Source organism: Antrostomus carolinensis, unplaced genomic scaffold, assembly GCF_000700745.2.
Source record: "Antrostomus carolinensis isolate BGI_N321 unplaced genomic scaffold, ASM70074v2 scaffold31554, whole genome shotgun sequence".
Taxonomy (NCBI): Eukaryota; Metazoa; Chordata; class Aves; order Caprimulgiformes; family Caprimulgidae; genus Antrostomus; species Antrostomus carolinensis.
In genome coordinates, this window is record NW_010309301.1 from 75287 (window position 1) to 88745 (window position 13459).

At 38.7% G+C, this 13459-nt stretch overlaps 1 protein-coding gene across 1 annotated transcript in view; it reads right to left on the reverse strand.

Annotated features, from left to right (window-relative positions):
* The window catches only part of LOC104523486 (fibrillin-1), a gene marked incomplete at both ends in the record, with an annotated part of 135549 nt that overhangs the window by 73922 nt on the left and 48168 nt on the right, over nt 1–13459 (reverse strand). The window contains 5 exons of the mRNA XM_010166082.2: nt 68–193; nt 3633–3752; nt 4569–4709; nt 6048–6206; nt 9643–9801. Coding sequence (XP_010164384.2) covers nt 68–193; nt 3633–3752; nt 4569–4709; nt 6048–6206; nt 9643–9801 — 705 coding nt within the window. The remainder of the gene's footprint in view (nt 1–67; nt 194–3632; nt 3753–4568; nt 4710–6047; nt 6207–9642; nt 9802–13459) is intronic.

Consider the following 13459-nt stretch of genomic DNA (forward strand, 5'->3'; position numbering starts at 1 on the left):
TTCATTGACGTGAATAACCTCTTGCAATGGTAATTACTGATACGGAGTAACTTCGGAAAAGTCTTACCTTCACAGTTTTTCCCATCAGCTGCCACTTGAAAGCCAGCATTACACACACAGTGAAAACTGCCATCTGTATTTATGCACCGTCCATTATTACAGATACGACCATTCTGTAAACATTCGTCAATGTCTGAAAGCCAATCGAAAAGAAAAATAACATTTTGGGGTTTTCCTTTTTTATACTCAAGAGGAATTTTTCCCATTTCCCTTTCCCTGAGGTTTTTAACCCTACATGGAAACTATATGCACCTGAAAAATGATTTATTTTTATTTCCATAACCAAATGTTACAGGAGTGGAAAATGTTAATCAGCTTGAAATTCCAAGTTGCTGTGAAATAATTTCAGTGAACATTACCCTGCAGCTTGCTCAAACAAGAATCAGACCCTTTCAATTGTTTTTTTGCATTTTTGTTCATCATTAAAATATTTTTACTGAAGTTTAACTTAACAATAGCTAAACTACGGAAGGAAAGATGGGGAAAGCTTGTCTTTTGCTGCTGCCTTGTAAGATAACAGGAAAGTTCAAGACTTTCCCACCTCAGAAGATAGTTCTCTTACTTATTTTATATTGTAAACATGAGCTCCTCATTTCCCTCTCTCTGCAGGAGGCACTTGGCAAGTGCTTTGGAGGACCCGAACAGTGATATCACAGGAGGCTGGCAACTCTCCCTCTCCTCCAAACGAGGGGCGAGGAGATGCTGAGACAGACTGTCTAGACATTTTTCAGATTGCTCAGTGTTCTCCATCAAAGCCTGGACCATCTCCCAGAGATTCCTGCACACAGGGGACTCTGCTCACAGCAATCTCAACCAGCCCATGCAGACCTATCAATCATGCAACCAGGCTGTCTTCCCAAATTTCCTGGGGGTGCCCTTCCCCAGGCCCTCTCCACAGAAGCGTATGCTGTGCATCAGGAAGAAGCAGAGCACGCAGCATCCTCTGAAATGTCCCTGCTCTCTAGACATCCATGTGAGGAGGACCTGATGCCTCTCAAAATCGAGAGCCTATATTTGCCTTCTTAACAGCATGGTAGTTCTGGGGAGCTGCTAAGAAATCTCTGAAAATAACTGTTTCGCAAACAAGCAACCAAGCCAGCAGGGGCAAGAGCTGCTCAAGTGACAGCTCACTGCAGTGGCAGCTTGCAGCCCTCTTGACTTCTAGCAAAACTGTACAGGCCTGATAAACCTCCCTCATTTGATAAACAAGCATCACCAATCAGCCACACAAAGTGAGTTTTCTCTCTGCTCAGTCCCTTTCCCCTGACTTTTGTGGCACTTAGTTGTACCTGAGCCTGGCTTTAGCTACAACATCAGCTTTCTTCCTTAGGATAGGCAGAAATGCTGCAGTATCTCAATATTTTTCTGACTTTTCAGTCTTCAGAATTCATCAGGATTTGTACTTTTACACATCTGATGATCTTGTTGATCTTTACATACACAGAGCCAACTGGAGACCCACTAGTTTCTGTTACACTTACAATTTTCAAGTTATGAAATAACATTGTGGATTTTTTTCCCTGCTTCTCAGAGAAACTTGCAGAAATCTAAGCTCCTTCCTCACTGAAATGTTCATAATTGCTGCCATCTCCATGTAAGGACCTCCTCCTCTCAGAAATGTTGGGTAAATTACAGTAAGCACTTAGCTGTTAAAGCTTTGACTCCTATACATTCATAGCTAATCATCATAAAAATTCACCTTTTTTGAGGTCCATTTTACATCCTCTCTTCTGCAACTGAAAAGTATTTTTTGTTTTCATCACTAATCATAATGTGACAATCTTACTCATCTATTTCTCCAATTAACATATTAATTCAGCTAAATACCTATTAAAATTATAAGGGATCCTAATAACAGTTGATTCAGTAGCTTGTGATACAGACTGCAATGTTTAATCAGTCATCTATCAGACTCATAATGCAGAGCAAAACCCTTCCCTGGAACCTCAGAGCAAGGAACAGATAAACATCTGGTCATTATGGAGACTTCATTTTTCAAGAATGGAAGTAAGGAATATATTTGCAAAAGCGTATCAGCACAGAAACACATTTGTGTATGCAAAAAATAAAACCTCAACATACAAAGTAGTCATGCAAAGTAATTTTACAGCAAATGCTGATTTTGGCAGGCATCAATGCTATATGAATATTTTGCCAAATGCATCCCACTAGCCTTTTTCTTTTCCTTAAACTGGTCCTAAAAATTCCTTCAGAAAACAAAGATTCTGCACATCGTAGCATTTCCTAAACTGCCTGTCAAACAAGCACAGTTCCCATAGACTGCAAAGGAACTGCTAAGTGACCACACTTTAATGCCATTAAGCTACTGGGCTTCTGACAACCATGTGTTTGTGTAATGAATCAGTCAAATTAAAAGCGTGTGACAAAAATGACTCATGAGTAAATTCATCACCACTGAAGCTCCACTTCAGCACTCCTTCACCACTAGGCAGCTGAACTATGAAGATGCTTCCGCAACATGGCTGTTTGGCAGCAATTAGGTCAAGTACTCCCAGAAACATGCAGCAGTGGTGCTGGCTCTGCATGTCCTCCTGGATTGGAGTAAGCTTCTGTACCACAAATACCTTTCTGATTCACAAGGAAAGGGGGAAAAAAAATATCGCAAACTAATACAGATAGCTTTCTTCTGGCTTTTTAGAAACTCTCTGCTTCAGAATGAATTTATGCTCAAGGAACACTCCTCAGTGCAGAAAACAAAACATGAAGACAAGCTGGGACTCCGAGAATTCAAACATCCTGTTTCATTTAGATGCTTCATTTCTTATGGAATATCAAAGTAGTCATTCAATCTCCTGCCAGAAGTCTCTCATTATGACTTAACTATAAAGGACTGCATCCACCTTTATAGTCAAATTCCCACCCCAGGACAGCCTGGGAGCCACAGAACCCTGACAGAGGGTTGGTCACTGAGCAGCTACATGTTCCTCACTCCATAGGAAGACAGAATAAAGACCATCAGGACTATTGTTGGGCCTTGTCTTCAAAACACTAATAATGGGGATCCTACAATCTCCCCACTTAAATCTGACCAGTGCTTCACTACTTTTCTGTACCTTATATAAGTTTTTCTTGCTGTAATTTATGTTGAGTTCTTTCTCTGACAGTGGGCAGGGAAAACACACAGGCACCATACTCTCATATTTACCCACTGGAAGATTTATTCCCCCCACCTCTCTTAGTCTTTTAACTATATTTTATAGGTAAAGGGTTTCTTCAAAGAAGGGGCGTTCACTTGTCCTTAAGATCCTCAAGAAGCAAAAGAAAAAAATGTCTCAATAGTTTAAAAACCAACAACAAAAAGATGTCTCTTCCACTTCAAAGCCACAAATGGTGCTAAGAAACTTTCAGCACAAGACAAAATGTCTTTCATCATAAACCAGTCTGAACAGCCAGCTCAGGCAGGTTAGTAATTTTTACTGCCATATCTGCTTTATTTTTTTTTTTTTTTAAACCCCTCATATTTAACACATCTGTTAAATTTTGCTTAAAAACTATTTTCCCTCCTGGTATGTATACAAAAGTACAGATATGACCGTAAAACCATAATTTACCTCGGCACTCTGTTCTCGTTGGCGTGCTCTGATATCCTATACGACACTGGCATATGTAGGATCCTTGGGTGTTCACACAATCTCCGCTGACGCATGGATTCTTTTCACATTCATCAACATCTGCAAAACACAGGCAATATATTTTTATTAAGTCATTGGTTGAAAGGTATTCAGGTCTGTAGGGGTATTTTATCGTTTTATAGCTGGAGAATTAGCATGCTTCAATCCAAAAGGAAAGGAGACACCAAACTAGTAAAAGGATTCCATGTTCTAAGTTAAGTAAGAGCTGGGAAAAAGGAGTACTCAACAAGACAAGATATTGTATGTGCAAGAGTCAGAGGCCTTAATCCCACACCTCCCAGCCCCACCAGAGACATAGATTTTGACAGAAGCAAAATCTTGCATGTAAGAGACAGCTAATCCTTCCTCCTATCATTAAGCTCTGTTCAAGTTCCCAAATGAAAGGGCTTCAAGAGCCCAACAAAATACTCCTGATGAGCTGAAAAAGGACTTGTAAATCTTACTAAACCCGAGATTATAACTGCTTTTTTTTTTTTTTTTAACAAGTTATTAACCCGAGATTATAACTGCTTTTTTTTTTTTTTAACAAGTTATTTTAACAAGAGCTGGTAGCATTTTAAAGAGGTAATTTTCAATCACTAATAAACACATCATAGTCACAGGTTAGTAAAATAAGAAATCCTTACTTCCACATAATTTTGTGGCAAGTTACAAGATTTGCTAAACATTTTAAAGGCAAAAGTGCTGTAAAGTTTGCAGTTGAAAGCAATTAGTTCTTGGCTGTCTATTTACTGGGGGAGTTTTTTGGAGGGGGAATGTTCTATTTTAAAACTCAGTTATAACATTGTGTAGAAAAGAATTTTTTTTCTTTAAAACAAAATTTCCCTTTGTGATTTACAACAGAAAACCACATACCAATGCATTCCCCTCTAACATCCAGTTGGAATCCTTTGTTGCACTCGCAGCGGTAGCTCCCAGGAGTGGGAACACAGCGCCCATTGAGGCAGAGATGTCGGAACAGTTGGCAATAGTCAGTGAAGTTCACCGGTAAGATCACTGAAATAATAGAGTTGGAAAAATATTTTAATAGTTCATCACAATAATTTCTGGTAATTTGCAACTTGTGCAGCATTTTCCATTAAAATTCAATATTTACCTTCCACTATAATGTGAGTTACACAGTAAAATCAGCATTGGGAGAGAGAAAATAGAACTTTGCCTCTTCGAGATTTGTCTGAAAACAGCAAGCAACCACTGATTTTTTTCATTGTGGCAAGTCTGATCCTGTTTTCCTCTTTTGCAGGACAAAAGAGAACTGAGTCTGCTCATATTTACTGGTAAAATGGGTACGTGGCATTGCAGGGACTCTACTAGAAGCATACAGTAGAAAAGGGCAGGGAAACTGGTTCAGTTATCTCTGTTTTCACAGACAGCAGAGTGAGAGGAGGGCAGGGATAACCCTGGAAGGTATGCCTATAGTCTTTGGCAAGCAGACATGAGCTGGCTCTGTCTGTGCTTCCAGCTGACCAGAAGCTGTGCGGCTACGTCAGTGCAGTGTCAGGCCTGAGTTAACATACTTTGCCTCTTAGGCTTATTAGCTCAGCTTGGTGCTGAACCAAGACTAAATAGTTTCAGCTGGTGCCAGTGCAAGCAGAGCCTGCTTGCATCTGCACAGAGCATGGGTGAAATGAGCTTGTGTTTACTTGCAAAAGAGTATGCGACTGTGCCAAACTTTCAGGTGGCACGTGCCTGCTGCAGACTAGATGGGGACGTAGTAAATTCCCTAAGCAAGGGACAGAATAAGGAATGTATCAGTATTTTGGTCTGGCTTCCTCCTTGCTCTAAAGAAACCTAACCTATCCATGCATACTATTGAAAAAGTTCTTTCTTCACATTGGGTCAGCCTCTGTTCAGCAGACTAGTATTTTTACCGTTACATTTTCTAGCTGGACAAGCAGGAGTAAGGAAAACAATCTGAAAGAAGCTGCTTTCTCCCAGCCAAGCTCTTTAATGTAAGTAACTATCACAACCTAGTCAAAGAGCTATTCACATTCCTCAATGCTGACATGCATTAAAGCTCACAATTGGCTTAAAAAAACAATATAACTACTACAATACATGGGCCTCAGTATAGAGAGTGAGGATGTCATTTTTGAATCCTGTCTTTACAGGGAAAACACTGGTGTTTTCCAAGTGTACCAATGAGGAGGTACACTTGCCATAAGATACATGGTAACCAGGCTACTACTAGAATGAGATGCAGAGACTGTATGTCCACATAAAGTAAGCAAAAGATACAAATAGCTGAAGAGAGCACAGTGTTTCTGAGAAATATATGTTTTTAAAGAAGCTAAATGCAAATGGTGCAGAGAAAGGTTATTATTTCTTTCTTACCATGAGGTGGTGGAGCCCGAGATGGATAGACGATTTCTGGCTGTTGAGGAGGGTAAGCACCAGGAAGGAGTGGTGGAGGGATGATGTCAGGACGGCCCGGAGGAAGGTCAGGTCTTGCTGGCAGCAGAGCAGCTACTGTGCACAATTTGCGATACTCATCTGAAACATGGAAACATGAATGCTGTTTTAGACTCGTAGCCTTTCCATTTAATCCAACTCTCCTCCTTTTCACAGCGTTTCTGATTAACAGCAACAAACCTTAGATAATCTGGAAAATCTGAGCCTATATGTTGTCTTCATACTAACAAGCTTTGTTCTGTGAACTGAGTAATTAATCCATAGGAGGATATCAATACTACTAGTCAGAAGACTGCTAGTAAAAAGATAACATAACTGACATTCTGGATATGAAATTGAACAGTGAGGCAGGGACCTGATCTTAATTTGCTTACTCTTCTTTCAGGCAAAATCTGTTATGAACTCAATGAGAAGTTTATCTAAAGAAGGACTTTTGGACTTGATCCCAAGTTAATTTAATACAAAGCTTGCCACAGAGTTAGAAAAATAGTGAACAGGAAAAAAGCCCAGTTTCAACTGGATTTCTTAAAAGTTAACCTCCTAAAACAAAGAAATATAAATATAACCAATGAGGCAAAACCAATTAGAGAATTAATACACTAACACTATTTCCCTGTGAAAGTGAAGTTTGCCAATAAAAGCAGAAACCAAATGAGGTGCAGTCTAAGGAGTGTAGACAAAGAGAAACCGAGTCAGATCCTCACTGAGTTCATGCTTCCCCAGACGATGGGAAAAATGATCTATTTTGCTGTAAGCGAAGTCTATGCTGAGTGTTATGCATTCTCCTATTGTTTATCTCTATTAGTGGCATCTGCCCTACTGCCCCACTTTTCCTCCTGCCCCCAACTCTTTTGTCTTTGGCAAGTGTGGGTTTGGAACTTGCGATTCAAAGAATGCACGCAGAGTATCACAATTAAAGACCACATTTCCAGCTGACCTAATTCATGTCCACAATTCATATGTACACAAATAACTATTTGTGCAGCCAGTATCTTTGAACTTCAACATTTTAAAGTTTATGGCACAACAGGGGAGAGGAATTATATAATGCAAACAAAATGCTACAGAGATGCATGAATTCCTGAAACAATATAAAAAATGAGAACTGAAAAATAAATTCAGGAGAACTAAGCTGGATATTTCAGCCTTCAACACTTTCATCTCACTTCTATTTCCATCTGTAAAACTTATTAGAAGCTCCTCCCAAATCACAGAGGATTTGTTAAATAAACATTGTAGCCTTAACTTCTGCTTTTCCTGATTATGATCTTTGCATTTATTTTAATACTCTTAGGTGATAAATTTATTTCATGTGTCACTGCATTTCCCTCTATTGTTTCTTACAGTGATTTTAATCTTTAAATCATTCCCAAGAAGATTTCATTGTATCATGTACTGTATTTCATTTAGTTGTTTTTTTCACAGCTTTTTGTTTTGCCTATTCATATGTAAGCTGCATCTACTCTCAATCAGTGGTCTACCTATGACAAAACAGAGACATTCGAAAGAAACCATGTATGTGTATGTACATAGACAAATTCCAATATGCAAATATTTGCTAACGATGGTGGTTTTATTAGTCAATTCTCTAATCACATTCTCTACAACCCACTGATCAGTCTTTGTGAAAGAAACAATACTGTATTTCTTTTTTACTCTAGATTGGTAATACCCAATTATCGGGAGCCTAGGCCTTTGGTGAAAAAGAAGTCATGGCCTTGGGGCTGCCCATCAGTTGAATGGAATTAGCACACATGAAGGGACTGCTGAGGTGAGAACACACACACACACACACACACCCCCCGACAGACACACGGCTGGATGCCTGAGATACCACTTTTAAAGCATTTATAGCTTCAGTGGTAAACCCTGTCAATCCACATAAGCAATTATTGCCATGTTATGCAAAGAAATACAGTGCAAGCCTTTTTTATTGCAACTTTAATCTCCGTGTATAATTTCTAGCAATAAACAGCCTATTTTATAGCAACATCTGGGTCTGCTGCCCACATTGAAAATGCAACCACGTGGTTATATTATGCAGCTAGTGCTCCACTTTATATTGCAGTAAATTTCCATTTCAGAGTTAGAGAGACTTTGGGCCACCGGCAGCTCTAAATTCCTCACCTTGCTTTCTCAGGATACTTTAAGGAACAACTGAACTTGATTAAACAATTACAGCAGTACCGCAGTACCTTACATACATATAAGGCCTCTCAAAGACTTCAAAGCACTTTTGAAGAAAGTATTTTATACTCTCAACTTATTTCCCAAGTTTGGAGGTGGAAGGGAGGAAGAGGAAAAAAAAAAGAGAGAGGAAAAAAAAAAGAGAGAGGAAAAAAAAAAGAGAGAGGAAAAAAAAGTGGCCTGTAACCATGATTGGGAAGACCTTGCATGGATTCATGAGTCAGGAAGTCCCAGGTTCTAATTCCTTCTCCATCACATCTCAGTTTGCAGCCTCAGCCAAATGACTTCACTTTTCCACCCAGTTTATTCACCAGTTAGATATGACTAATTAGAAAGTATGTAAAGAAAATAGGGACTGTGTGAAGACTGCAAACTCTCTCCTTGTCTTCCTATTTCAGATGAGCACCAATAGATTACACTATTTTGTTAACATTATTCTAGCCAGTCTTGGACATTTAACATGTTTAAATATTATTAATGAGATAGTTACAGAACCAGGAAATGTCTTCCAAGAGCTCTGATCATAGATCTCTGCTCCAGTATTACGCAGTTTCACTCAACGGATTAAAAACAAGAATAATAAACACTCCCATACATGACCTCTGACAATATCTTCAGAGTTGCACTGCTATAGTGTTATGACACCCATTCCTCCCTAAACTCTGCACCTCCCTTGAGCTCCTCCCATCAATCCTTAAGCTTCTTGTATTCTTTTCTAAAGCATTTCATTAGGTCTCCAGTCCTAAACATTTCAAAAACACCTTTCCTCCACTCCCTCACACTTAGTTGCACAATCTGCTCATCATCTTCTCTAAATTAAAATCTGACATTATCTAGGGATCTCACTACACAGGGAGGCAATTTTGGTAGCAGACAGAAACCATATTCTGTGTCAAACTTCAGGAAATAAGTGGCACCTCAGAAAGCTAGACATAAGAGGAGGGAAACCACAGTTTTCCAATGAGAATGAAACTGCAGAGGGCAAAAGGATCTATTAGAAGGCTCTGGAGGAAGTAACTTGAGCCTGAAGAGGATGCTGAAAACAAAATCTGAATCGGGTAAGGTTGGAATAACCAGGCCACAAAACATTAATTAGCAACAGATAAAATCCTTTATCTATGTCTGCTTGCCCTAGCGTCATGGGGGTCCTCAGCAACCTGGCATAGGAGGCTCTGCTTAGAGCACAGGGGTTGGACTAAACGGTCTCCCAAGGTGCCCTTCAGCCTCAACCATTCTGTGTAGATCTTTACTGAAAACATTACTGATAAAAGAAAATCACGGCCTAATTCAGTTTTCAACGACACTTCTAAAAATACAGATGGATTCATACCAGTGGATCTGATCGGGCACATTTCAGGAGCGGTTGCCGCACTAGAGGACCAGCATCGGCCGCTGTCACAGCAACACTGCATTTTGGACAAAGGCTGGGGAAGCTGATTTCCGCAGCGCCCGTTGGTCAGAGAAGAGAAGCAATATCCAGGACGCACATCTATCAAGAGAAAGAAATGGATATGTAATCATCAGTCCAACGAGGAATGTGACTTTCACAAAAGGGACAGGTCCTGTTTTTCTTGGTTGATTACATTATCGATGACATAGCACTTGGCACATTACAGCAATCAGAAAACAAAAGGCAGAAAACCAGAAAAATCTAGACAATATTTGGGCTGCTTTGGATTCGGGCGTAACTCCTCCTGTGAGAAAGCTGAAGTGAAATATGGAACAGCAATGAATTAATGGAGGCAAAAATATAATCAAAATGTGTATTCAGTATATAAAAAAATATGCAAAGAAAAATTGCAGGGTTATGTCTATTAGAGATAGTACCACATCAATTCTGTTTAAGCTTTGATTTGAAAGCCATTGATGTACAGCAATAAACTCACAGCACTGCAGCTCTCAAAGCATTACTTCATTTTTCATTAGTCATGGCTTCCCCAGCTGAAGTATGTAGTGATTTGACAAGATACAAGCTTGCAGGCAAGAAAGAGCAACACAGCTTTAACTGGTGCCATCACATTGTTTATGGAGATGCGCCAGCTTCCTGTCTGAAAAGGGTAAGCACGTGCTGTACAAAGAACGTCCTGTACCCAGATTTCATACACTCGGCTATAACAACATTGCAGAGAGATCCCCCAGCTTAGAGAAGGGAGAGAAAATGTGGATGGGAGCAAAATAAAATAAAAAAGAAGAAGAAAAATAAATAATCTTGTGATACAATCTGAAGCTCTGAGCAATTGTTTCACAGTATGTCACATCACGTCAAACTCAATATAAGCTGTGATGCAATTTGATGCTGCACGATAAACCAGACCAAGTTTGTTTCTAAAATATATGAACATTTGTTGTCAAAATGTAGAGGAAAAAGTTGCAGATATAACCTTACAACAGCAGACACCGTTCCCTAAAGATACAGTATCTCAGTTATCCAGGGCATGGTAGATTCATCTGGCTAGTAACAGCACTTTCCAGAGTTTACTAGCTATTCTAGTGGATATAAAAAAAAGCAGGGAAGTTTCTTATTATTTTGAGGAAATTGATATATAGTGATATGTTGGGAGAGTCTGTGATGGTTCTGCCTTTTATTAGCTGGAACCCTGAACACGGATATTACTGGCAGTAGAGCTAAAAGAGTCAGCTGGCCTTTGCTTCCAAACTTTAGTTAGTTCACTCATATTATCATATAATGGAAATCTGAAACAGAGAAAAAAAACTTACTCAGTTCTGTTACTGGTCCTCCATTTTCTCCTGGTACCAAACTAAACTGCCAAAACATATCACTCCTTTTAAACCTACCATTTAAAAAATTAAATAAAGCTCTGACACAAACTTTTCCCTTCTGCATCTGTTATAATTTTGGTCTTCGTATGGATGGAGAGATATTCAGATGCTTGCTGTGCTGGTGGAGTGCATGATAAGGAAGGATGTCCTTTAATAGATCCTGTCATCATCCTTTCTAATTAATTCTTCTCAATTTTGGTCAGTATGAAGTTTTGAAATATTTAAAAGCAGTAATAGGCAGAAGTGGAAAAAGGATCTAGATGGGATCTGTACAAACATACAATGTGCCATAAAAAGGTAAACACAGAGCAAACATCTTTGCCTACCTACAGGTGTAAGAGCTTATCCAAAAGCCACATCATTTTCAGAAAAAGACAGTAAGTTTGTGATAAAAATGCCAAATCTTTCCATACTCCTAATCAGCAGTGATTATTTTTTCCTCATTCATTTTCTGTTCCAAATGGTAAAACACACAAATATGGGCAAGAATGACAGGAAAAAAAAAATTAGTGTTTCAGCTTTTAACATTTTAATAGTTTTCACTAAAAAAAAATTTGTATTTTGAAAGGGCAAAAAATCACCATGAAAATAGCTTTCAAGAAAAATGTGCCTCTTAAAAAAAAAGAAAAAAGCCATAAAAAAGGAGCACTGACCAAACAAATTTATGTAATCTGGAAGTATGGGCTAGCAGCTTTCTTCATAGCACTCTTCATGTACTTGGATTGAGATGTCCTGCTCTTGTTTCTGCTCTTCAGCTCTAGGAGATATTAGCTTTGCTTTGTCTATTCTAATTTTTAAGGTTTGCAATAATGGAACTCCTGGTTCTTCCTTTGGACATTTGGCTCCAGTGCTGCTCAGTTTGAGTCCCATAAGGGATACAATTCTCAGAAGCACTTCCTCAGCTCTAACAGAATAGACACGTTCAGCTAACACTTTTCACTTAAAACAGGCATATTGTAATTAAATAAAGATTACATGTTTTGCCCAGCTCAAATACAGATTTGGACTCTGTCCTTGTTAATATGGCAAGTATGGAGTCTGCATTTTAGACATGAATCCAAAATATCTGCAGATAATTAATGGTGCTTCCCATTTAGCACGTTTTGCCTTGGACACAAAGCCAAAATTTTAATGATGGCTCATAGTCTAGCATATTACTTAACACAGCCTGTCATCATTTAAATACCCAATTCTTTAGCTGAACTATTTCAGCCTACAAATATAGTGGGCAAAAAAAGCTGAAAAACTGCAGGAATATAACATGAGTGTGAATGTTGGGCTGTCCTGACTGAGCAACGACTATAAAAAGTAAAAAAACAAATGGAAGTTGTGCATCTCTAGCAATTTTTTGTAACAGAAAGGTGAATCTCCTTCATAATTATTAAGTATAAGCAGCAATCAATTATTTAATGATCCACAGTCACTTAGGAGCTATTAATCTGAAGCAGTAAAGCAACTTTCATTGGCATTTTAAGTGTACAGTTAAAGTGCTGTTGCCAATAACGGAAGACATATAGTTCATTTCTCACAACCTGCAGAAATATAATGGCACTATTCGAAATGAATCATAACCCAAACTACTTCCAGATCTCTTGATGAAGTTGTTATTATTATTATTTGGTACTTTTGTCTGCGAAGTTTTTTTTCCCCAATTTTTTCCCAAATGATTTTCTATCAAAGGTACTAAACACAGGGTGCTCTCTTGAGCCTCAGTGCTGGTGCTGTGTATGAGCCTTTAAATAAATAAGCCAAAACTGAGGAAATAAACCTTTCATTTTATTCTCAAATTACAATAATTGCTAAAAATTCAGCACTGGCAGTGAAAAAAGAAATTACTGTGTAAAAATGAGAAAAAAAAATATTAATGGAATACTTGACCTGCCTCAGAGCAGGCTGTATGCTTCCCAGAAGCAATAAATGCTAACACTACTCTTTCATGGCTTTGGCAGTGCAGTGGCAGTCATTTAATTCACACAGTCCTTTGGTTCCTGGTCTGGCCTTTGGATGACAGGTCCTGCTCTGCCACAGTAAAAGCCTGAAAGAACAGCACTGCCAATTGACCAACATCATGAAAGCAAATACGAACGTCCCACATCCAGCTTATCACGCTACTTCTTTTAATGAAAAATATCTGCATTAAGGTCATAACACTTGGAATGAGGGGGAAAAAGGCTGTTTGGGCTGATTACCTTCTTTCTCAAGTATATTTGTTTTTCTGAATATAATATGTACTAAATCAAAGACAAACATGAGAGCAAGAATGTCAAGGAGATCTGTTAAACAAGTTCTACGTATTTTAAGGCAACCAATATGCCATAACAGAAAAACTGCAGTAAGAAAAATGAAAGGGAAGGTCACAACGAAGA